This window comes from Rhinopithecus bieti, unplaced genomic scaffold, assembly GCF_001698545.2.
Source record: "Rhinopithecus bieti isolate Rb0 unplaced genomic scaffold, ASM169854v2 scaffold_17667, whole genome shotgun sequence".
Classification (NCBI taxonomy): domain Eukaryota; kingdom Metazoa; phylum Chordata; class Mammalia; order Primates; family Cercopithecidae; genus Rhinopithecus; species Rhinopithecus bieti.
In genome coordinates this window covers 1,874,819-1,897,983 of record NW_016809668.1, presented here as the reverse complement: position 1 = coordinate 1,897,983, position 23,165 = coordinate 1,874,819, and the positions used below count along the sequence as shown (strand labels likewise).

The 23,165-nt window shown below is 40.8% G+C and overlaps 1 protein-coding gene across 3 annotated transcripts in view; it reads left to right on the top strand.

Annotated features, from left to right (window-relative positions):
• The window catches only part of SLC24A2 (solute carrier family 24 member 2), a 271,049-nt gene that overhangs the window by 159,392 nt on the left and 88,492 nt on the right, over positions 1 to 23,165 (top strand). For all 3 annotated transcript variants that reach the window (XM_017890099.1, XM_017890101.1, XM_017890100.1), the window contains exons 3-4: positions 2,787 to 2,825; positions 5,432 to 5,540. In XM_017890099.1, coding sequence (XP_017745588.1) covers positions 2,787 to 2,825; positions 5,432 to 5,540 — 148 coding nt within the window. The remainder of the gene's footprint in view (positions 1 to 2,786; positions 2,826 to 5,431; positions 5,541 to 23,165) is intronic.

Here is a 23,165-nt window from a genome sequence, read left to right as displayed (position 1 = left end):
ACATGAGTTAGAATAAACTTGCCATATATTTAATGGCCCTGAAAATAAATTCACAACAGTAGGCCAACCCAAAACCCACTGGCTATACATATGAAAATCATTTCTTTGTCACCTTCACTAGTTACTTCCCGTGTAATTAAACCCCTTTAAAACTGAATTTGTAACATAATCAGCTGCATATTGCCAGGACTGTGAGGCTGCTTCAAGATGCAATTAGAGCAAGGCTAAGTCAGGTGAACCTCGAATTATCAGTAGATGTGGGTGAGCCCCTAGAAAAGGGCAATTACCATCATATATCACGCTTCTTATCTCGTTTGCAACAGGGCTACATAAAAGGAAAGTAGAGGGGTGTTTTAATGGCCTCTGCTGTCATTTGTGCGTATACCTAAATTTACAAGTTATACCCTGATGTATATTCATGTCTGCAGATTACACTTGAAAGAAAACAAATGATGTCAACTGCAGACATTAAACAGTGGGACATTTTGTAGAGAATTTCAGGCCTGTCTCTGCGCTCAGTTTTTTCTCTATAGAATCTATGTACTAGGCATTTTCCTTCCACCTTTTATGTTTTATGATCTTCCTTGCTGTGAGAGAAAAAGGAAGTCAATAGAGTAGATATTTTTTTCTTCTTTTCAGACCAAAAGACAGGTTTGGATTTTTTTTCCTTCCTTAAATAATGTATTTAGATATACTTTTTAAAATTCAAACCCTCAGCTGGTGACGTTTCTGCCCTTATAAAGCCCACCTTTTTCTCTCCCCACTTTCATCCTGTTCCTTCATGTTCTGTGTTATCACCGTGGTATCAATTCTAGCTCATAATTATTGGTCTCCCATTTAGCCACAAGGTGTAAATTTGCTAACTGACCAGGCGTGCTCTGACGGTTAATCTCAATGCATGTCTAAAGGCTGAGCTTGCTGCCCTGGAAGATTTCCCTGGGGGATTGCTCTGCAGACTGTGAGGCCATTTGTTGAGCTGTCGGATGTGGAAGGAAAGAAAAGGAGAGGACCTGCCAGAGAGAAGCAGGATCATACAGTGCCTTTCAGAGGAAAGTGGGGAATCAAAGGCCAGTTTTCTGTCCACTCCAGTTCCACAAGCAGACTCTTGGGAACTAGGGCATCAGGACATTTCCCTATTAGCGTTTTTAGAGAAGTCACCAAGAGAGGGCCCCCAACCCAAGGGTTAAGGCAAATTTAGTGGTGCCCACAGGCTGTGCTCAGAAATTACCACCAACGCAGAGCCCTTCTGTTTATGTCTGAGACTTGCAAGTTCTTCATAAAAATGCTTGGAACCAGAAGAGGAATAAAAACACATTGGTATTGACTCCAGAATCCAAAAGGTATCTACAAAATCAGAATTATTAAACATCTAATTGAACGTCCACAAAATATTTAACATCAACCTCACTAAGTATTAAATTTCACCTTCTTAAAAATCCATTACATGTGAAAACAAATTGTAGATTTGATTTTTTTTCACTTTGCAAGATTTTGAGCATGCTAATCCTAACTTAATGACACATAGCAAATAATTTGAAATTCAAAATTATAAGAATCCCTTCTCTTTTTTTTACACAAAACTGTATATTTTAGGTGAATTGTATATTTTAGATGGGATGTGGGGACATCTTAATATCTTTACATGACACATGTGGAAGACCCTAAAACAGAAAGCCTAGAGCACATGAAAGTTTTAAAACAGCTCTGCATCTGGCTACTCTCCTCCAAGTATGTGATTATTCCTGAAGACAGACATCTGCTCAGACCCTAATGGGGAGGACCAGAATGCCAGATGGGGGAAGGGTTCTAGTTTGGTCTTGCTGTCTGCCACTGTAGTTGAGGTGAAGTGACGAAGGTGGTGTCTAAGCATGAGGAACTATTCACCAGGCACCTGTATCTCGCTGGAAAGATCCCAGGGTGGTGCCTGGTTCTGGTGAAGAAGGAGAGTTCCTATTGAGTTGAGGAAGTAAAAGCTGTCCAGGTGGGTCATGTGGTTAGAATTACACTGCCCCCTTGTCTGAGTTGCGTTCACTCCCAGCAGATTACCAGGCCTTTATGTGCCCTTGTGTTCTAATCCACATTTCTCAACTGGACAGAGACTTCTATTTAGAATAGAAAACTTGAGGTGAGGGAGCAGAAAAAAAGATGGGTTATCTGATTTCCATGTGGGATGATCCTAGTCTTTAATTCAGTGGCCTAACTTCTGTGAACTTTATTTTATTCATAATACCTGGAGCAATGAATGCTGACTCCCCCCAAAACATGTAAAAGATGATATTTCTTTGCAATCCCATCCACCAGTAACAACCACTAATAACAGTTTGGTATCATTCTTGCAGACTTTTTTTATTTATATGCACTAAAGTATTATTTATTTTCCTTTATGAAATGAAACAATAAATATTTATAAATGTTTAATTTTTACAGTTATCAATAGATATTTTCCATGTCAGTACCTGTGAATTACCTCATTCATTTTAATGATCACATAGTATTCCACTGCATGGCTGGGCCACAGTTGACTTAACTGCTTTGTATAGCTGGACATTCGGGTTGGCCATTAAACTTTGACCTTTCAGGAGAATGAATCATGTACCTAAATAAACCATTATGTTTTGGCTAGAAATATACATCCTCAGTCCCCTGTTTTGGCTTAATTCATCCCAGGAGCAGAAAGAATGAAATCTTCCCCTATACTGATGCTTGTTATTAAATGTAAATGCCATCTGTGATTCTTCATTTATTTATTTCTTTGTCTTTTGTCTTTGCCTTTTTCTCTTATGCAGCCATCTGCAGCCAGGGACAAGGATGAACCGACTCTACCGGTAGGAAGCAGTAGCTTTGTCTGTACCTGCTTGTGTGCCTGTGGAGAGTGTGGGGCGGGGTTGGGAGTAACAGGGGTTTGTGTGCTCAACACATTACTCTCTCCCTTGGAATACTTAAATAGTCTAACCCCTGGTGTGTACTTCTACTCTGTGCTACAATTAGTGATGACTGAATTCTGGCATTCATGAACACATGTCTTCTGAGACTAGGTTTCAAAATTTGAATTTTCTCTTCCATTTGGTATGAACTTTTGTAGGAGTTGGAAGAGTGAGTTATTTCCAAATTGCATTCCAAGGGATGTTGAACTAATATTTGGGGGTAGTGTGGGATCTAATGCTCAATATTTGTTTTCTTTGTGTATCTGCACGCACATACTCTGATTGGAAATTTCTTTTGGTCTCATCAAAAGAAATGCTGCATGAGACTATATATTTAATATATACATAATACACAAAAGAATGCTTTCAATACTTCTCTAGATGTAATCTTTTTCAAATGAAGATCTCCACACCAGAGTTCTTCCAGTTTCCCAGAATAAGAACCATAATAGTTATGACAAATTATTATTGATAAACCATTTCTGAGTTCCTATTTAATTAACACATCACATTTCAGATTTTGCAGCATAGTAAAGAAACAACCTTCAAAATTCTTGTGTTCAGCCATCAAACAGTGATAACATTTCCATTTTATTCAGATCTCCTAAGCTTGCTCCTAAAATATTTTGAAACTTAATCATCTGAATCCTCTATAACTAATAACAAAATGCATTTTAAAATGTTTAAGACTTTCAAGGCTAAAACAGTAATAAAGATACATATGACCCTGTCCTTCCTCCTGTAATGCTCAGGGCAAAGATGTAACATTGATTGACAGCCCATAGAATGCACCTGATCCAGTACCAGAACACGAGTACAGACTCAATCTCTTCTATTAAGGAGCCATAATCTGGTTCACCATTGAGACACCAGTAATCCCCACTGAATTCTTTTCCAACCCTATTGAATTGGCAATATGATTTCCAATAGAATGTCATAATAAATCACACTAAGAGAGCCAGAGTTCTTCGGGTATCTCATAGTGAGATTTTACTCATACTTTCTACGGGTTTCATGTTTGTCTCCAACTGTGTGGACCATGATTGTTAACAAGTGTTTTACAAAATTAGATCCTACGGATAATAGTTTGGAAACACTGCCCAAGTTAATCAAGTTAAACAGATTTCTGTAGTGTTAGACTTAGTGGTCTAATGTGTAGTTTGAAACCCTAAGGTGAGTTGGCTAGGATATAGCACTTTTCAATATATATCAAATATGTATTTGATCATGGAGTCTCTCATAGGACACTTTTGGGGAAGCCCCCTTGTGGGTCTGGAGTATGATGGAATATTTTGGAAAACCCTGTTATGCAGAAGTTTGAAAGACATAGTGGAGAACAGTATTTTATTTTTACCTACCCCAGAAAATTTACATGTCAAACTTTTACACTGAAAGTTCAATAAGAAATTAACTCCCTTACATTACAATACCTTTCAACTCCTTAAATCTGTCTGTCTATAAAGCTTGGCTGCCTCAGAGAGTCTTCCCTTGTGATGATCAGCACAAAATCAACCATGGGGAGATAGCAGTTCCTATTCAGGTTAAAAACCCATCAAAATACAGAGGGTTTGGGAGTTTTTAGGTTGTTTGCTTTTGAAGATAGAAGAAAAAGCGTATGTCGATAACCTTATCTCTAGATACTCATTCTTCCTTCTCACCTACCAGTTTCATTTACATTTATTTGGCCAAAGGATCACAACTAGTAGTTTGTCCAAAAGGAGTCCCACTCAAAGTCAGGAGAGTTCTCAGGGTTTCATGATAAGAGCTTCTGCTTCTTGAATCTCACTTAACATAGGCCATGCTGCTTTCTGGATTAGAGCTGTAGTCCCAGGGTAGAGATGAGGTAGCCCAGGAGATGTGCAAGACAAGCCTTTGGGAAGCAAGGAGAAAACATTAGCACCTTCATCATTTACTATGTTATTCTTCTTAACTTCTATTTTGAAAGTGTTTTATATGTTCATATTTTAGTATATGTGTCTATGTAGATATGGGCATAGATGCCTATTTATATACATTTAAACATTTTACTGATAGGATGCACACTTCAAAAATGTTAGAGACCACCCACTGGATTAGAGAACAGTCTTTGAGAAAAGCAGACCTGGGATCCATTCCTCCAGCCTCCACTTCTTGCTGGTGTGACTTGGACACCTCATTTCACTTCTCTGAGATGAAATGTCCTCGTCTATCTAACAAGAAGAATAATAACATCTAGTTCATAGGGTTCATTTTGCAAACGAGATAAACGAAGGGATGTGAAGCATATAACACATTGTCTGGCATTTACAAAGCTCTTTTTAAAAAGGGAAGCAACGCATTCACTTAGTAGGAAAGAATGTGAGAGACATTCTCTCAGGGGCTTTGAAATGTACTTTGAAAATCGTTGGCTCAATAGTGTGTGATCATGCGACAGAAATGAGTGGCCACCAGACTAAGTGAGGATCTTGTCTATAATGCACTTGCCTTTCATTTCTGAGACTAACCACCTCTTTGGTTTCTCTGCTCAGGCTAAGCCACGTCTCCAGCGAGGTGGAAGCTCTGCCTCCCTCCACAACAGTCTCATGAGGAATAGCATCTTCCAGCTCATGATACACACCCTTGACCCACTCGCCGAAGGTAAACATCAAGCTTTGGTTTGGGAACTTGTTTGGGGGAAAAAGGATGTCAAAAGGCTTCTCTGTATAAAACATGTTTGTGCTGTCGTCATGCACGCCTGCTAGCCTCCTCTTGTTTAGCATCTGCCAGAAGCAGCCCTGGGCCTTTGACGTGCTTTATTTTCAACAGCTCAGTTCATAATCAGTGGTTTTTGTACCAGGAGTAGGATGTGAAGTGTGCGTGCTCATTCTATCTTTTGATGCCTCAAGCATAAATACAGTTTGTTATGAAGCAGAGAGGACAAAAAGGTTTCCCTCCCTTCCAGCTAAAGTAACAGTTCTCTTTTGTCATCATTTCTAAGTTTCAAAACAAAATTGTGTGTGAAGATAAATTGTGCACCTTAAAAAAGAGAGAAAAAGAACTCCATGATTTAGGAGGTCCATGAGTGGTTTGGGGAATGATATTCATGGCAGAACACTGAGACTGTACTGATTCTTTGACAATTGGAGGGTAGGAGGTGAATATCTATGCATCTAAAAAGCCCTCTCTTCTAGAACTGCTTGGGAGCTGTCATTGGAGACCCAAAAAGCCTGGCTCACCTCCCAGTGTAATCACATGAACCATCACAAACAACCCATTATTGTGTACTTCCAGTGTTACTCACTCACAATGAGGGCAAATACATTGTGTTTCTTCAATTGTGTAAATATTCCCCCAAATTATTTTCAAGTTGATAGATATCAGATGTGTCAAATAAATATTAGTTTTGCCACTGGTAAGGGGTTCAAATATAACCAAGTATGTTCCCCCTTCATCCCTGGACTTTATAATTGGGCTCAATGTTACACAGGAGCTAATAGAGCCTAGGAAATAGATATGTGCCACTGAATGAAGCCAGGCGATCTGATTGTCAAGTCATGTTATATGAATCAGAGATCTTATCCAATATCAGGCTTTGCTAAATAAGTTCAAGAATATAAGCAATCAAGAAGTTCTTATGAGGTAAAGAAAAATCTGCAACCCAAGAATGGCTTCCAAGGACCTGTCTTCCTTCATTGGACACGCATCTCACTCAGAATAATAGGTAAGGAACACAGGGTCGCCGCCTCTTGCAGAGCATGAGGCATTTCAACCACAAAACATCTTCCTGTTATATACCACAGAGAGTTGTATAGCTGATGTAATATTCTCCAAGGAGCCTTCCTTCACAGGTCCTGGGATCTATTTACTAGAGGTAGTTGTTAGCCAGGCACATCCTAAATATCATTACTCTATCTATGCAGAAGTTCATTTGACAAGGAGATTAGACCTGGTCACCAGCCTTCTTTTCTTTCTCCTGGGATACACCCCCAGAGAAAGGAGTAAAAAGATTGCAGGCCAACTGCTTTAACTCCTTCCTCCCAACTACTAAGCAGTTGTGTGACTTTGGGCAAGTTAGGGTCTCTCTAGTATTTGGTTTCATCATCTGTAGTAATATTAAGTTATCTTTGGCACCTTAGAGTTGACAAAGCATTTTCACACCTGTAAACTTATGCTTCATAATAATGCTTTGTAGCTAACATCATTATTCTCCTTTCACAAAATATAGCACCACCAACATGGATCTCAAATGTATCTACTGCTCTCCCTCCTGCAGCACTTTATTCCAAACCATCTCCATCGCTTGCCTGCATTCCTGCAGTAGCTTCCTAGCTGGTCTTTCAGTTCTTCCATTGCCACTGCCTAGACATATGTTTCACTCAGCAGCCCAAGTAATTGTCTTAAAAAGTAAATCAGGTTATGTCATTTCTACTTATAACCTTCAGTGGCTTCCCAGGGCTCTTATGAAAATTGTGAAATCCTTGCACAACTAGTAGTTTGTGCAAAAGGAGCCCCCCTCAAAGTCAGGAGAGTTCTCATGGTTTCATGATAAGAGATTCTGTTTCTTTGAATCTCACTTAACACAGGCCATGCTGCTTTCTGGATTAGAGCTGTAGTCCCAGGGTAGAGATGAGGTGCTCAGGAGATGTGCAAGACAATCCTTTGGGAAGCAAGGAGAAAAATATCAGCACTTTCATCATTTACTTTGTCATTCTTCCTAGCTTCTATTTTTGAAAATGTTTTTGTTCGTATTTTAGTATGTGTATCTATATATAATAGATAGGAATATAGATATCTATATGAATATAGATGCCTATTTATATACATTAAAAAATTTTGCTGATAGGATGCACAATTTAAACATGTTAGATGGCAGTTGGAGGGTGGGACGTGAGCCAAATCATGGTCTACATCAGGGGTCCCCAACCCCCAGGCCATGAGCTGGTACCAGCAGGAGAAGAGCAGACATTACCACCTGAGCTCCGCCTCCTCTCAAATCAGCATTTGCATTAGATTCTCATAGGAGGCTGAACCCTATTGGTGAACTGCGCATGAGATAGATCTAGGTTGTGTGCTCTTTATTAGAATTTAATGGCTGATGATCCGAGGTGGAACAGTTTCATCCCTAAACCATCCTCCTTGACCCGGCCATGGAAAAATTGTCTTCCCCAAAACCCAGTGTCTGGTGCGAAAAAGCTTGGGGACCACTGGTCTACATGATCTGCTTCTTGCTCCAAACACAAACCTTTCTGTCTTCAGACAAACGCCCCTTCCCTGCCCCAGATTTTTCCATAGGCTGTTCTCTCTACTATAATATTTTCCTTTCCCCACCCGCTTCTATTTTTCCCTGCTTTACTCCTGCCCATTTTTCAGCACTCTGTGTAAATGACACTTCCTGGCCATTCAGCATAAATTGGGGTTCCCAATCCTCATCTGTCAATGAACACTTTAATTTTCCTTTATTGTTTACATTATGGTTTCTGGATTGTTTGTTTATTGTCTGTTTCTGCCAAGATACAGGAAGTTTCTTGAGACCAGGGACTCTAGTTATCCACAAAGCCTAGAAGAATACCTGGTACACACTAGCGGTGTAGGCTCAGAAAGATTAAGCAACTTGTCCAAAGTCACGATATTGACCTGATATTGACCATGTGAGAGAAGATAGGAACAATTTTATCTACTGCAACTCAATTATGATCAAGGGCCTGAGTATGTTTATTTTGGGCAAGGCAGTATTATGTGGCAATTAAAAGGACAGACCCCAGAACCAGACTCTGGGTCTAGATCCCAGTTCTGCATTTACTGGCTATGTGACCTCGAACAAGTCACCTAACCTTTCCGTATCTCAGTTTCTTCATCTGTAAAATCAGGAAAATACATAATGATGTCTGCATCATAGGGTTATTGTAAAGATTAAAAAGTGAATATACACAAAACATTAAATACACAACCTAGCACATCTTAATTGCCATATGCAGGTTTGGAATTATTCTATTTCATTAATTTGAAAAGTAACACAATATATGATTTTTTAAAAATTCAAAATATTCCAAAGTTTAAGGTGAAAAAAAAAAGTCTTCTTCCTTCAGCAACCCTCTAATTTTCTCCAGTTCCCCAATTCTCCACAGAGGAAACCACAGTTTCCAGTTTCATGAAGCTCCTTCTAGAGATGTTTAATCATATACAACTGTGTGTGTATGTGTGTGTGTGCACGCCTGTGAATGCGGGCATGTCCTTGCCCACAGGTCTCAATCATCTAAATGTTTCTGGGTTTTGTTTGGAAGAATTCAGTTTCTGGTAGGGCTTGTTTTCATTTTTTCTGTTTGGAGAAGAGGTTATGTTTTATTTTTGTGAGATAAGGGAAATTGAATCTAGGTTATCTCAGAGTTGGGCCATCAGTGATTTTCCAAAACACCTGGCCCTTGTGAGCTGTGCTACAATTAAACTGTGTGTTCCTGCTATAGCAAGATGTGCCTTCTGAATCCGGGCACCTGCTTTCAAGGTGAAACCTCTCCCTGAAAGATGTGGGAGGCTCCAGTGGTGTGAATCTGAGAGATGCTGAGAGCCATAATCAGCTCTGGACTTGAGTGATTAGAAAATATGGAAAGCACTTCAATGCTTTAAAATTGCTCCATAGCAGGCGGCCAAGAAAACAGATTGCTCTGGTATTTTTCCCCCAAAATTCACAATCATTTTCCATTCCGAGAACAGCCAAAAAATTAACCCACAGCTCTCAGAAATAGTCATCTCTCTTTTAGTATGCATCTAATCACTTGAATTCACATGTCCTTGTGCCAAACTGCCACCTTTTAACAACATAGAGCATGCTAGTTACATCACCAAGTTGATGGCATAAATGCTGCAGTCCGTAGCTTCCTTGTAGCCCTAAAGAACAGTTCGTTCATGTCACTGATGTTCACCTGGCTGGGTAGTGCATTGGCACTACTGGCATCTGGTGTATGTTCAAAAGGGAAGTATTCAAATTCATTTGAAAACAGCATCTAGGACAGATGGCCTACGGAAACACATTCCCCTTTGTCTCATCTGTGCCACTCAGGTGTCATTGTCTTCCAAAATCCAGTGATTGAGCCATTACCAAAAGCCTTCATTGGTGGTTGGTTCAGTCTGAGTCTGAGGCATAAGGGTCCAGGAGTGTTTGTGTTTCATTATCTGTTGATGTGCAACAAATCACCCCAAGACTTAGTGGCTTATAACTGCCACCATCTTATTACTCATAATTTTGTGGATTAGGAATTTGATCAGGGATCACCTGGTTGAGTATTCTGTTCCATGTGGCATCATTGGAGGTCATTTGGTAGTATTTAGCTGGTGGATGGGTTAGAAGGTCTGAAAGGACCTCACTCAAGCTTAACACCTATGAAGGAAGGCACAGTGGAAAGCTGGGCTCACCTGGGTCCCCTGATTCCCCCTGTGGTCTCAGGACCTTTCCATGTGGATAGACTTGTTTTATATGGTAGTTAAGGGTTCCAAGAGCAAACCTTCCAGGAAGACCAAGCAGAAGCTCTAAGGTTTCATATGACCTAGCCTGGGAAATCCCAGGATGTCACTTGTACTGCATTCAATCAGTCAGGCAGTCACTAAGGCCAGCCTAGACTCATGGGGGTGAAATTAGACTTCACCTCTCATTGGGAGGAATACCAAAGAACATGGTGAAACCACCTTGGATCTAATTCAGTCTGTTTCAGGGACATACACTGCTTATTGGTTCCACTGTTCATTGTTCATTGGTGTGCTCTGGATAGACCACACTGTGTAGTGGGGACAGAGTTGGCCTGCCTAGGTGAAGGATTAGTTCAAACATAGCTGAGCAGTGCCTTTGCAGGGACACAAAACTCTAAACAGGACATTGCTCATGAAAAGACGGAATCTGCTTAAGGCAGATGAATGGTTGGAATAAATATTTTCTTTCCTTTATAAGAAAAACTTGGGGAACTAGGATTATTGGTCTTAGAGATCACAGGATGGCTATCTGAATTGACCTTTCTAATAAATTCAGTGTCCTATATTGATTTTAACATTTTCTCTAAAAAAGCCTTTGTATTTTGCTCAGGGGTACATCTTCATGAACCTAAAACAAGGATGCTGGATGTTGCACTTTTGCAGTGAGAAGTATCTTCTCCTATCATTTGTCTCATAATGATATCACCAACCAACATTTGCAGAGTACTTACTATAGGCCAGGCACTATGCTGAGTGCTTTATATAAACCATCTCATTTAATCCTTCCATGAGCACTACTCCATCATTCAGAGGACACTGACATGTAAAGAGGCTATGGCTCTATGCCCCACCAAGGCAAGGTAACAGAGAAAGTAAATGGCAGAGCCAGAATTTGAACCTATGTCTGTCTGACTCACAGTCTGTGTTTGTAGTTCTTCTGCTACTCTGCCTCCTTGTGTAACCCCATGTCCAACCCAGCATTCCTTGTTCTCCTGGTATAGACACCAGCTTAAATCACCAGAGCTCTGACTTATCCCTGGATCAGGGATGGATTTTTTTTTTATCATTACTACTGCTGCTGCTGCTGCTGCTGCTGCTGCTGCTGCTGCTGCTGCTGCTGCTGCTGCTTACTACCACTACCACCACTTCTACTTAGGAAGACTTGCAGAACTTCATTTGCCAGAGAGAGTTTTTTAAAAGCTCTCTCTTCCTCTGGTTTGGGACAAGGAGAAGAAAATAGAATGCTGGAGATAAAGATGTTCAGGATTGACCTTTTTGGGGAAAGGAGCATAGAGAAAAAGTGGTGAACTCTTCCCCTCTCCTCCTTCATGTCCTCCTGGTCCTGTGCCTTGGTGGTTTTAGTTCAAAGACTTGAAAATTGTAAAACGTGTGATCTTGAACTGCTCCTAAAGCTTCTGCATCCCAGGCTGCCATCTCTAGACAGGAACGGGCAGGTTGTGTCCAGCAGGCATATAGGCATATATCTTCTCCCAAAGACTTCAGAGAAGGGATTACCACAGTCTTTTCTGGTGATCAATCACAGTCACCACAAGGAAAATGACTATTAGAAATTCAGGGGTGAAAATTGCCACCTTGACCAAAGAGATAGCAAAGTTGTTAAAAATAGAGAGTCTACTGTATGGTAGTATTTTTACTGAACAGAGTATAGCATTATCACTCTTGGCAATAGTAGCTTCCACTTATTGAACATTTGTCTCATGTATCTCATCATCCCCACTTCATGGATAAATACCAAGGCCCAGAGCAGCTTGGTGACCTGCCCAGATGGATGTTATATCTCTACCCACATTCATCTGGTTCCAAAGCCATTATCTCCATCTGCTGAGTAGTAGGAAACCAAACACAGAAGATCCCGTACACGACTCAAGATGAAAATTATTTTCTATCGGTTGTTTTTGTTTGTTTTTAGAAACAGGGTCTTGGTATGTTGCTCAGGCTAGACTTGAAGTCCTGGGCTCAAGTGATCCTCCCACCTCAGCCTCCTGAGTAGGTGGGACTACAGGCACATGCCACTATACCCAGCTTGTTTCCTGTCTTTGATAAAGAACTATGAGCACTGAATCAGCAGAGAGGTAGTCTAGTACCGTATTTAATAAGAGTGAGGATTGACTGAAACTGGACCCCCCGGGTTCTATTCCCAGCTCTGTCCTCCACTAGCTGTGTGACCTTGGATGATTTGTTTACCCTCTCTGTGCCTCAACCGCCTCATTTGTAGAAAGAGAGTAATAATACCTACCTCATAGGGTTGTTTTAAATAGTATATGAGCTAATATACACTGGGCATGTTGGCACACACCTGTAATCCCAGCTACTCTGGAGGCTAAGGCAGGAGGATTACTTGAGCCTAGGAGTTCAAGGGCAGCCTGAGCAACATAGCAAGACCCCTGTCTCTAAATTAAAAAAAAAAAGAAGAAGAAGAAACTAAAACAAATGAAGAGTATATGAGCTAATATATGAAAAGCACTTACAACAAGGCCTGGCAGAGAATAAGTGCCAGTTAGATGCTAAATGTTATCAAGAAATAATAGAAAAGGACTTCAGGGTAGAATCTTGCTTGCTCCGGTAAGTAATAGTGATAATAATAGTGTTTGGTTTTCACAGTTGAGCACTTACTAGGTACCAGGTACTATGCTTTGCAAACATTATCTCACTCAATTCTCTTAGCCCATGAGAGAGAATCTGTTATTCTCATTTTATAGATGAAGAAACTGAGACCCCACGTGGTTTTCTTACCTGCCTAAGGCCACAGTCCTAGGATAGTAGAGCCAGCTTTTTAATGCAGGTTGTCAGAGCCAGCGCTACTGCTTAATACTCTCTGTTCCTTCTACCTCTCATGAGCAGTTCCTCACAAGTGTCATGCTTCTCAGATGAGATCGATTTGGGGAAATCTACTTTCCCAGGACCACACTATGTAACTCCATAGTAGAGCCCAGTTAGAGTCAAATGTGTTCACATTCTTCTTCCCATCCCTAGTAACCTTTGTCCAGTCTTCTCAAGTTTTCAATTTATAGGGAAGAGATGGAAGTTCCCCTTTTCCCTCTTTTTGAAGGGCTGTCTGCTGACCCACGAGTCCAATTTATTTTACAGTGGTCCTGAATCTTTCCCCAGAAAAGGCATGCCCCAAAGTTGTCCACAGAAGAATCCTGGTTCCCCTAAAATGTAAGTCAAATCATGCCCCACCTCTGCTTAAAACCATCTCACCAACAGCAAAAGCCCTAGAGCTTACAGAGACCCCAGACCCCCTGCAACTTCCCCCTCTATCTCTCTCCCCCTTTTCCCTCCCGCTTCCTCTCTTCCTCTCATCCTCTCTTCTCTTCTGTCACCCCTCCTTCCCTCCTCTCTGCCCTCCTTTCCCCTCCTTTCCCCTCCTTCCCCTCTTTCCTCTCCTTCCTCTCCCTCATCTCTCTCTGCCCGTCTCTCACCTTCCTCCCCTCCTCCCCTGCTTTTCCCCCTCCTCTCCCCTCCTTTCCATCCCCTCATTTCTCTACCCTTCTCTCTTTTCTTTCACATGTCATTTCCCTTGTTCTGCTTCTCTGACTGCCTAGCAGCTCCTTCCAAATTGCAACACATGTTCCCCCTTTTTCTAGATATCCAGTTGGCTCCTGGTCTCCCTCCTTCAAGTCGGCCTTCACATATCACCTGATCAGAGGCCTTACTCAAGCAACCTTTTGAAAATATTAGAAGCAAAACAATGAAAGTGAATCTGAGTTCTCTCCCTCACCCTGCTCTGCATTCTCCTTAACACTTGTCCCCATGAACGTGTTTATTTGTTGTATGCTGCCTGTCTCGGCCCTTATACCTCCAGCAGAGCAGGACTCAGGGCAGGCTTGGCTCTATCCCCAGTGCCTGGCACAAGTGGGCCCCAATACATATTTGCTAAATGAATTGAATGAGTACTTGCCTTTATAATTTTTCTGCTAGGGAATATATGTCTCTAGCCATGTAGATTTTCTTAATCCATGCCCTGTCAAAGGGCTCTGTTGTTGTGATCAACAAAGTTCTACTTACTTGATGGTTCTCTTGCAGCTATGAATAGTGATCACATCTGGTTTGGCGACCATTGTATAGTACCAGCACAGCAAGGATGTTATTATGTAGGTGCTTGGTCAATATTTGCTGTATAATGGAATATCTCCCTCTCTAGTCCTGGAGTCACTGCTGCAATGGGAAATGTTTGCTGTCTGCCTCACATATTCCTGATGAGTTCTCCCATCTCCTTATTCCTCTCTTCCATCCAAATGCTTTGTTCTTCTCTCGTTTCCTTTCATTTTCTTCTCTTTAATATACTGTATAGTTCTTTCCTTTATTACATTCCCCAAGCCTAATTTTATATGTTCGGAGAATTACCATCACAACAAGATGCTAAGATGTTTATTGTTTTAACCATTCATTCCTTTTGAAAAATCAAACACCTGTAAAATAATATCCACTTCTTAACTTAGTATTGAGTTTGAGAAGGAAATTGCAAAAAATGAAGGTTCTTATTCATTTTCTGTGGACTCTTGCACACTCTCCTACAATTATAGTAATTTCTCCTTCCTTGTGTAGATTCAAATTTTGATTTACATTTTTTCACTATAACAAATTATATTGCTAATACCAATATTTAACAAATTCGTGCACTAGACACCTTAAGAAACATAAAAACATAAAACATAAAAGTAGGACTAATACTTACCTAATGCACCTGTAATTGAACTAAAGCAAGCCGTGGACTGGTACCAGTTCATACCCCATCAGGAACTGTGCCACACAGCAGGAGGTGAGCAGCCAGTGGGCGAGCATGACCACCTGAGCTCCACCTCCTGTCAGATCATAGGAAGCATTCAGTTCTCATAGGAGCACGAACTCTATGGTGAACTGTGCATATGAGGGATCTAGGTTGTGGCTCCTTATGAGAATCTAATGCCTGATGATCTGAAGTAGAACAGTTTCATCCCCAAACCATCCCCACCACTCACCCCACACCCACCCGTGGAAAAATCATCTTCCACAAAAACCAGTCCCTGGTGCCAAAAATGTTGGGGACTGCTGAACTAAAGGATTATTTAAACATGAAAGCAATGAAGACCCCACTCACAAATGCAACAAAACCATAAAATACCAAGGATTAACCCAGAAGAAATATTTAAGAACTTTATGGCAAAAATCATCACAATCATCATTTCTGAAGAACATAAAAGATCTAAATAAATGCTAATATATTATAAAGATGTCAGTTCTCTCCAAATTAAACTCTATGTGCAACTCAATCCCAGTCCTAGTGTCCACCACTTTTGACAAAGAAGTGCAAAAAAGATGTGCCCACCAGAGATCAAGAGGTATCATCAAGCAGCAGCTTTTAGATGTTCTGGCTGAAGTATTTAGGAGGAAGGTGAAGAGGCTGGATCAGAGGCCGCTGGGGTCTCCTCTGAGGTGGCTCTGGAGGGGCACACTGCCATAGGGTATAAGCACCACTGCCCTGGCCAGATTCACTAACTGCTCTTGGTGAGGCACTAAGCGGGGCAGGAAAGGGGCTTCCTAGAGCATTTGAATCACCCAATTGAAGGGATGTGGCCGGCATTCCTGAAGCAGCGAGAGCACACATTCATGTAAGTGGCCTCCTGGCATAGCAAGCGCCCTGGTGCGTGAACAGCAGGCACGGCGCTGGACAGAGTGAGCACTGGCTGCAGGCAAGCAAGGTTTGCCAGACCCTCAGGAAATCCAGATCATTGTGTGAACCCTGAGGAGGGGCCTTTAGGGAAGTGTTCCTGGAGAAAGTGAGTTTTGAAAGCAGGTTCTTGAGGGAGGTGAGGAGCCTGGATGAGCAGAGGAACCAACTGGCTCACGGAAACCCCGAACTATATATTGTTGTCCCAACCAAAACGTGGTTCCTTTGAAATGAGCAGGCATATGGCTCCTTGCCCACTGAACTAACGCTCTAGCAGTCTCTCCTGTTGAGGGGTGCTAGGGAAGTGCGAGTGTCTATGCGTGTGTGTGTGTGTGTGTGTGTGTGTGTGTGTGGTGGTGGGAGAGAGAGAGAGAGAGAGAGAGAGAGAGAGAGAGAGAGAGAGAGAGATTTCAGTGCAGGAAACTAGGGGCCTCAGAGATGGTGGAGAAGGAAAACAAGAAAGTGGAACTTGTAGTACCCACTCTGTGCCTCACACCCAAAAGTCATCTCATGTAATTCTCTCAGCAGTGGCTATGGGAAGTCATATGCATATTTTACCTCTGGGAGAACCACAGTTTCAAGGGGTGGCATGACTTGCTCGTAGTCACCGAGCTCCTAAGTCTGACTTCTGAACCTGGACACTTCACTCACACAGGACTCTTATCTATGGCCACACATGCTCACACATCTCTCTGTTCTGTAAAGGCTTTCTAAGTCTTTAACATAGACACTTAATGTTAACTTGAAGCTGACACTAAGATTAAACTGTCACTTGCTTGCTGGGTTTGCTTTTTGTCTCACCAAATACCAGAGCTTATTTCTCTTTAGCTTCTATTTAAAAAAAAAAAAAGCTTCAGAATGAGCTTTTATAAATTTTTGTTTGGTCCCAAAAGAAAGTCATTTCATGACCCTTTATCCAAAAGTGGAGAAGGTAACTCAAAGGCAGTTTTGTAACCTTTCGATCTTAAAATTTAGATCAGCTTATATTACCAAGATGTTTGCATGCAGCCTCCTCTTGGTAAGTGAATAGGCAAATGAGTGAAAATCTTCACTTGCGAAAAATAAAATCCAATCTACTGGCTGTGGTTTACTAAGATGACAGTAGTATCAATCCCTAGATAGAGGAGGACAGGCCATTAATGCCTCTCATAGAGCAAACACAGGACAAGTTAAATAGCTCCTCTCTTTAGGGAATAGTAAAGCGTTATTCTCATATTTGAATGTGAAAAATGGTTGAAACTGAATCTCTCTTTGTGTTGTACACATTATAAATTAATATTACTTGAGCCATAAGGGAATGTGAATGGTCTTACTGAAATAAGTGCTTTTGAGTATGAGAAAAGTTCCCTCTCTCTTTCTTTCTCCAATGAAAATGTTGACTTTGAAGTAAAGGCCACAAGGTATGTGGCCAAAAACTTGATTTATTTTATTTTTATTTATTTATTTATTTATTTTTGAGACAGAGTCTCACTCTATCACCTAGACTGGAATGCAGTGGTGTGATCTTGGCTCACTGCCACCTCTACCTCCCAGGTTCAAGCGATTCTCCTGCCTCAGCCTCTTGAGGAGCTGTGATTACAGGCATGCACCACCATGTCTGGCTAATTTTTGTATTTTTAGTAGAGACGGGTTTCGCCATGTTGGCCAGGCTGGTCTCGAACTCCTGACCTCTGGTGATCCACCTGCCTCGGCCTCCCAGTGTGCTGGAATTACAGCCGTGAGCCACTGCGCCCTGCCCAAAAAAAATTGATTTTGATGGCATTTGAGCACAAACGTATCATGAAGAAGGAAAAAGACAATGAAGTATCCATAAAATTAGAGCTTCATCTTTGTCCTCTGGAACTTATGCTCAAAAGGGAACTCCTTCAGAAAGGAAGACTCAGAGTTCCCAGAGATAAAAAGCAGCTGTCACAGATGCGATTACACGAGGGACCAAAGGATGGGGGCAGTCACTGAAGGTGAAGAAGCACTTTCATTTACCAAAGACTTCCCATACAAAATGTATATTGTTATATAAACATCATCTGTGATATGAGGGCATCCAGAGGTGTTTTCTCCCAAATGGAAGGCGTTTACACTAAAGACACCTCTGAGTGTTTAATAAGTAGCAGGACCCTCACTTCACGGGAGGAGGTTGAATGACTTGCATTCAGTGATGAGATGGCTTTCTCTGACAGTAGGGAACACATTTTCTAGTTGGCTCTTCCATCTGGGATTTGCACTGGCCACAGCACTCATGTGTACATGCTGATCATATTGTAAACTCAATCCTCAACTGGCTGTCAGGATCCATTTCTCTCCTGACCTCACATTATCAGATCCACCAAATCTTGCCTCTTTACCTCAGCCATTGAAGGAATCATCTCACCCACAACAAACTGTCCTTCACAGGTTGTCCCCGAGCTCAAATGAGGCTATGTTATACATATGTGTACGTACACGTTTGTAAAGAGTCAAGCAGCATTGTTGTTTATATAGTTTACAGGTCTATATTAGACTTGTTTAGTGTGTGTGTGAGTGCGCGCATGTGTGTGTGTGTGTTCATATATTCATTCATTCATTCTCGAAACATATTGCCATTGCAAGCTGACATGAGTGGTAACCCCACTGGGGATGTTCTCCTTTACAGACCCCCACTACAGACAAGACTCTGGGTGAACATTTAGCCAGTGCTTGCCCCAGGCTAGTTGACTCCCTGAACACCAGTTTAAATGCTGTTGTTGAACCTGACCTTTAGATATGCAGTTGCAGTAACCTATGTGGCTACTTCTCTTTGACCTCCCAGATAGCAGCACTTAAGCCCAAAAAACCAATAGTGAATGTAGCTTTGTTTTTTACTCTAAGGCCCTGAGGCCATAACAACCAGTATTGGCAGGAATGAAATTCCATAGTAAATCAATCTCATTTTAGGAAATTATTTATGATTAAAATTCTCCTCTGCTATTTCTGGAAAAAAACTTTTATCCAGTTATTGATTTTTCTTTTTCATGCAGCACATTTCCATAGGTGATGCAGTAGGTCATGCAAGGTTTCCTATCTGGAACAGGTTATGACTATTTTCTTGAGCTGAGAGCTAAACCCCATCTTGTCAATGCTAGTGAGAATTAGACCATAAAGAGCTGATTCTAGGAGCCCAAAGGTGACATCACATAATGTGCCCATTTAGAAAAACCCTCTACCCTGCTTGGGGTGTGCATGGTGACCTCTTCCCATCAGATTCTTGGGAGGAATAGCAGAGTTAGTCATTGAGCAGCCACAGTGAGGAGCCAGCCACCTTGGTTTAAACCCCAGTTCTGCCTCTGACTAGCTGTGTGCCCTTGGGCAAGTTATTTAACTTCTCTGTAACTCAGTTTCCTCCTTTGTAAAATAGGAAAGATATTGGTATCTGTCGCAGGCTGTTTAGTGTATTCAATGGAATGCTATTTGTAGGGCATGTAGAACAGTGCTTACCACATCATTAGTTCTCTGTAGGCATTTGCCAAATAAGTTGCTATCAGTTGTTCATTTTTTCTTGCAGCCATCAACACTTTAGACAGCTTTCAGTGGTTCAATCATAAGACCTTGAATTATCTTTTCTATATTTTCTTTCCTCAAAAAGAAGCCTATTTATCATGTGCCATATCTTCAGGTCCTGGTATACCTATCTATAAGATATTGTGGGAACCGATTTTCTATTCATCAGCTTCTCATTGAGCAAAAGTTATCCCAAAGCTGTATAATTATAGCGTCTGTGTTTACAGAGTTCTCCTATCCTTTGTACAATGAGAAGGAAATCATATGGCATGATACTTAACTCATTTCCTTCCAAAAGGCCAGATTTCATTTGGGTTCATAGCTGTTGAGCAGACTTGAAAAAAATTCTACCTGGGGTCCATAGGTGTTCAGCAGACTAAAAAAATTATCTTTCCAATATATTGATAAAAATCTACAAAAGCATTTACTCTATTAATTTTTTAATTCTGGTGAAACATTCTTAGGCCATCCTTTGGGAGTCACTTGGGGTTCAGAAGATAATGGCATGCCCTAGCTCCTCCTACGTAACCAAATCTCTGGTTTACTGGCAGGCATTTGCTATTTAATCTAAGGTGCATAACTATTTGGGAAAGGTATCTTAATCTTCCACCCTTTCTTTGCATCCTGGATTTTAAACTGACTTATGTAATCCCACTTATACAGTCTAGTATTTAATAGGAGTAATGGCACATGGATTTATACTTACAACAGATGGAATTTAAAGGGTTCTATGAACATTCTACTTTAAATTTATTCCTGTAAATTATTCATAATTTGGGGTGATTGTTTCTATTGTGGTAAAGAACCAAATATTCAGGAAAATAATATGCCACACAATACTGTAATGTAGAATATATCATTGTAAGGATCATTTTTACCTTGAATTACTGTCACATCAGTGGCATTAATTTTATGTCTTCCAGTCCTTTTCCCCTTAATTTCATTGTGTTCTCAAATTCTCTTGCCCTCTCATATTTCTCTTATCTCTTGCCTTTTTCCCTTCTTGGATGGCTGGAGTTTTGTTTTTTTTTCTTTTTTCATTTTACTGGTTTTCCTCTCCTCCCCTTGGATATTTTTCTAATATTGTTGGATGCTTTCATGCACCAGAGGGTAGAAACTCGGCTGCACTGACCCAATAGCTGGATATAAATTAGCACTGATTCTCTCTGCCTAGCAAAAACTGCTGAATCCAGCCAGGCCACAAGATGGGATCCAGGAGTATATCCAAGTTGTTCTCTAGCCAGCATGCAGCATCTATTCTGTGCACCAGTATTTTCCGTCTCCATTTTTTAAAGACAGTGCTGCCATTTTGTCTTCCGTGTGCTGAGGACTCTCCTGATGGCTCTTTTGCATGATGTAAGTCCTCCTACTTTACTGAAGCAATGAAGGGAATTGCAAGAGTCAAGACCACACCTATGGGGCTTCCTCCCCATAGAGACACTATAAGCCAGAGTAATTGAAGCTGTGGAATTAGAACACTAAAATGGGAAGAATCATAAGTGTCAGTACCAAAGGCAACAAGAGTGAGGAAGATTAATAGAGCACTTTAAATAGATATTTAATTCAACTTAGCAGCATTTGTTGAACACATACGGAGTGCCCATTTACTCTGCTGGGTGCTGAAATTAACAAAATGAGTACAATGACTCTTTGCCCTAAAGGGCAGAAAACAAGTAGGTTAAGGTACATTTGATGAGATGAGCACAACAACAAAAGTGTATAGTTGGAACAGACACACAGGAGGAAAGTGATTTAACATTAGGGATGGGGGCATTTAGGAATGCTGCATGGAGGAGGGAACCTCAACAGGGTTCTGAAAGATTCAGTAAATTAGGAGACATAGTAAAATTCCAACACAAAATCACAGTATGTGCAGGATTGAGAGGTGTTGTATTTTCACTTTGTGTTTAAAATGATTACCTTGATAACGATGAGAAAGATAGGTGAAAGGTGCTGGGGGTAGACAGGTGGTAAGAAGGATGAGGGAAGAAGAGTGCAAATAAGACCAATGCAGTAGTCTAGGCAAAGCCTCAGACTAAGGCCAGGGCAGTGGAAATGGAGCAGAAAAGGTGGAATTGAGTACATTTGGGGTGGAATTAAACTTTGTGACTGGTTGGATTGTGAGTGTGGCTTACAGAAGCATCAACATCACCTTAGTGCCCCCCTCTCTCCCCTCGCCCTGTGGACCTTAGTCACATGTAATATAACCAAGCTCCTGTTTCTATGAAAGAAACCAATGGGCCTATCTGTACATAGCACCTCATAAATCCTTTTTTAAAAAAAGTAGAGGAAGATAATGGAATATTTTGCCACTTCTAAGGCTGGGTAATAAATGTGTTTGTAACTCCCAGCCCAGAATTGATAGGATTTGATGAGAAAGTACCTTTTGCTTGATTTTGTAAATATAATCTTTCAATTTATAGACATGCAAAAATGTACCCAAGATGATAGATGTCATTAATGAAAATGTTAGTTTCCTAACCCCCCATCCACCTGCCCCCCAAAAAATTAAGAACATGTTTTAGAAATACTCTATTAGAAGAGCTCAAACAGATTATCTGAAATTAGAAATGAATTCCAGCTGTTGCATGGATGGTTTCAGATATTCTATGTTCCTTGCTATTCAAATCATATTTTTTCACTATCTTTAACAATATTATTTTTCCTTTCAAACTACAGCTGAGAAAGGGACCAGAGAAAATGTTGAATATTCAGCTTGAACTCTGAATTGATGCATGTGGAGGCAATAATAGTGACAATAGTGACAACTAATATTTATTGAATATTTACCATGTGCCTGCCAGACACTGGGCTAAGCATTTTATACAGATTAACTTATTTATCTTCCACATCAATCCTATAAGATAAGAACTTTTATTGTAACCATGTTACAAATAAGGACATTGAAGTTTAGAGTAGCTAAAAGATTTACCCTAGACCACACGGGTCACTGGTGGAGCTGGGTTCACACCCAGGATTGTTGGACCCCAGGAGCCACGCTTTTAACCACTGGACAATACCACTTTCCTGAACAGCTGAAGTCCCTTTTGAGCTTCCCTTTCAAAAACCAAAACCTAATGATCTTTATGTTATCTCTTTCTCTGAGTTGTAATTCTTTAATACCAATGTAACTGACATCAGGTCTCAATGTACCTGATGTTAGATTATACAAAAGAATATAAATGACATTCATAGACTTCCTTTCGCATGACATCATCGGTCATTATTTTGTCATTCTCTTTTACCTGTTTCTTCTCCAATATAAACTTGTAAAAAGGATGTTAGAAACAATGTTCAAATCCTAGGTGGTCACTTGTGACATATTATCTTAGTCTGAACAACTCATCATTTACTAGATTTTGGCCCAATCATAGAATGATGGGTTCTATATGTATGAGCTTGAGCACTTCCAATGTTCCAGGCATAGCACAAAGCTCCTTTCAACAACATATTGAGGGAGGTACTAGGATGAGCCCCATTTTACAGATGAGGAAACTAAGGTTTTGAAAGGCTATGTTACTACAAAGTCCCACTGGTAATAAAAAGCAAAGTCTGGATTAGATCCCATGTCTATCGACTCCAAAATTTCCACTGTGCTACAAGATCTCCTTGTTCTGCATTATAATGATAAGGTCTCTTGA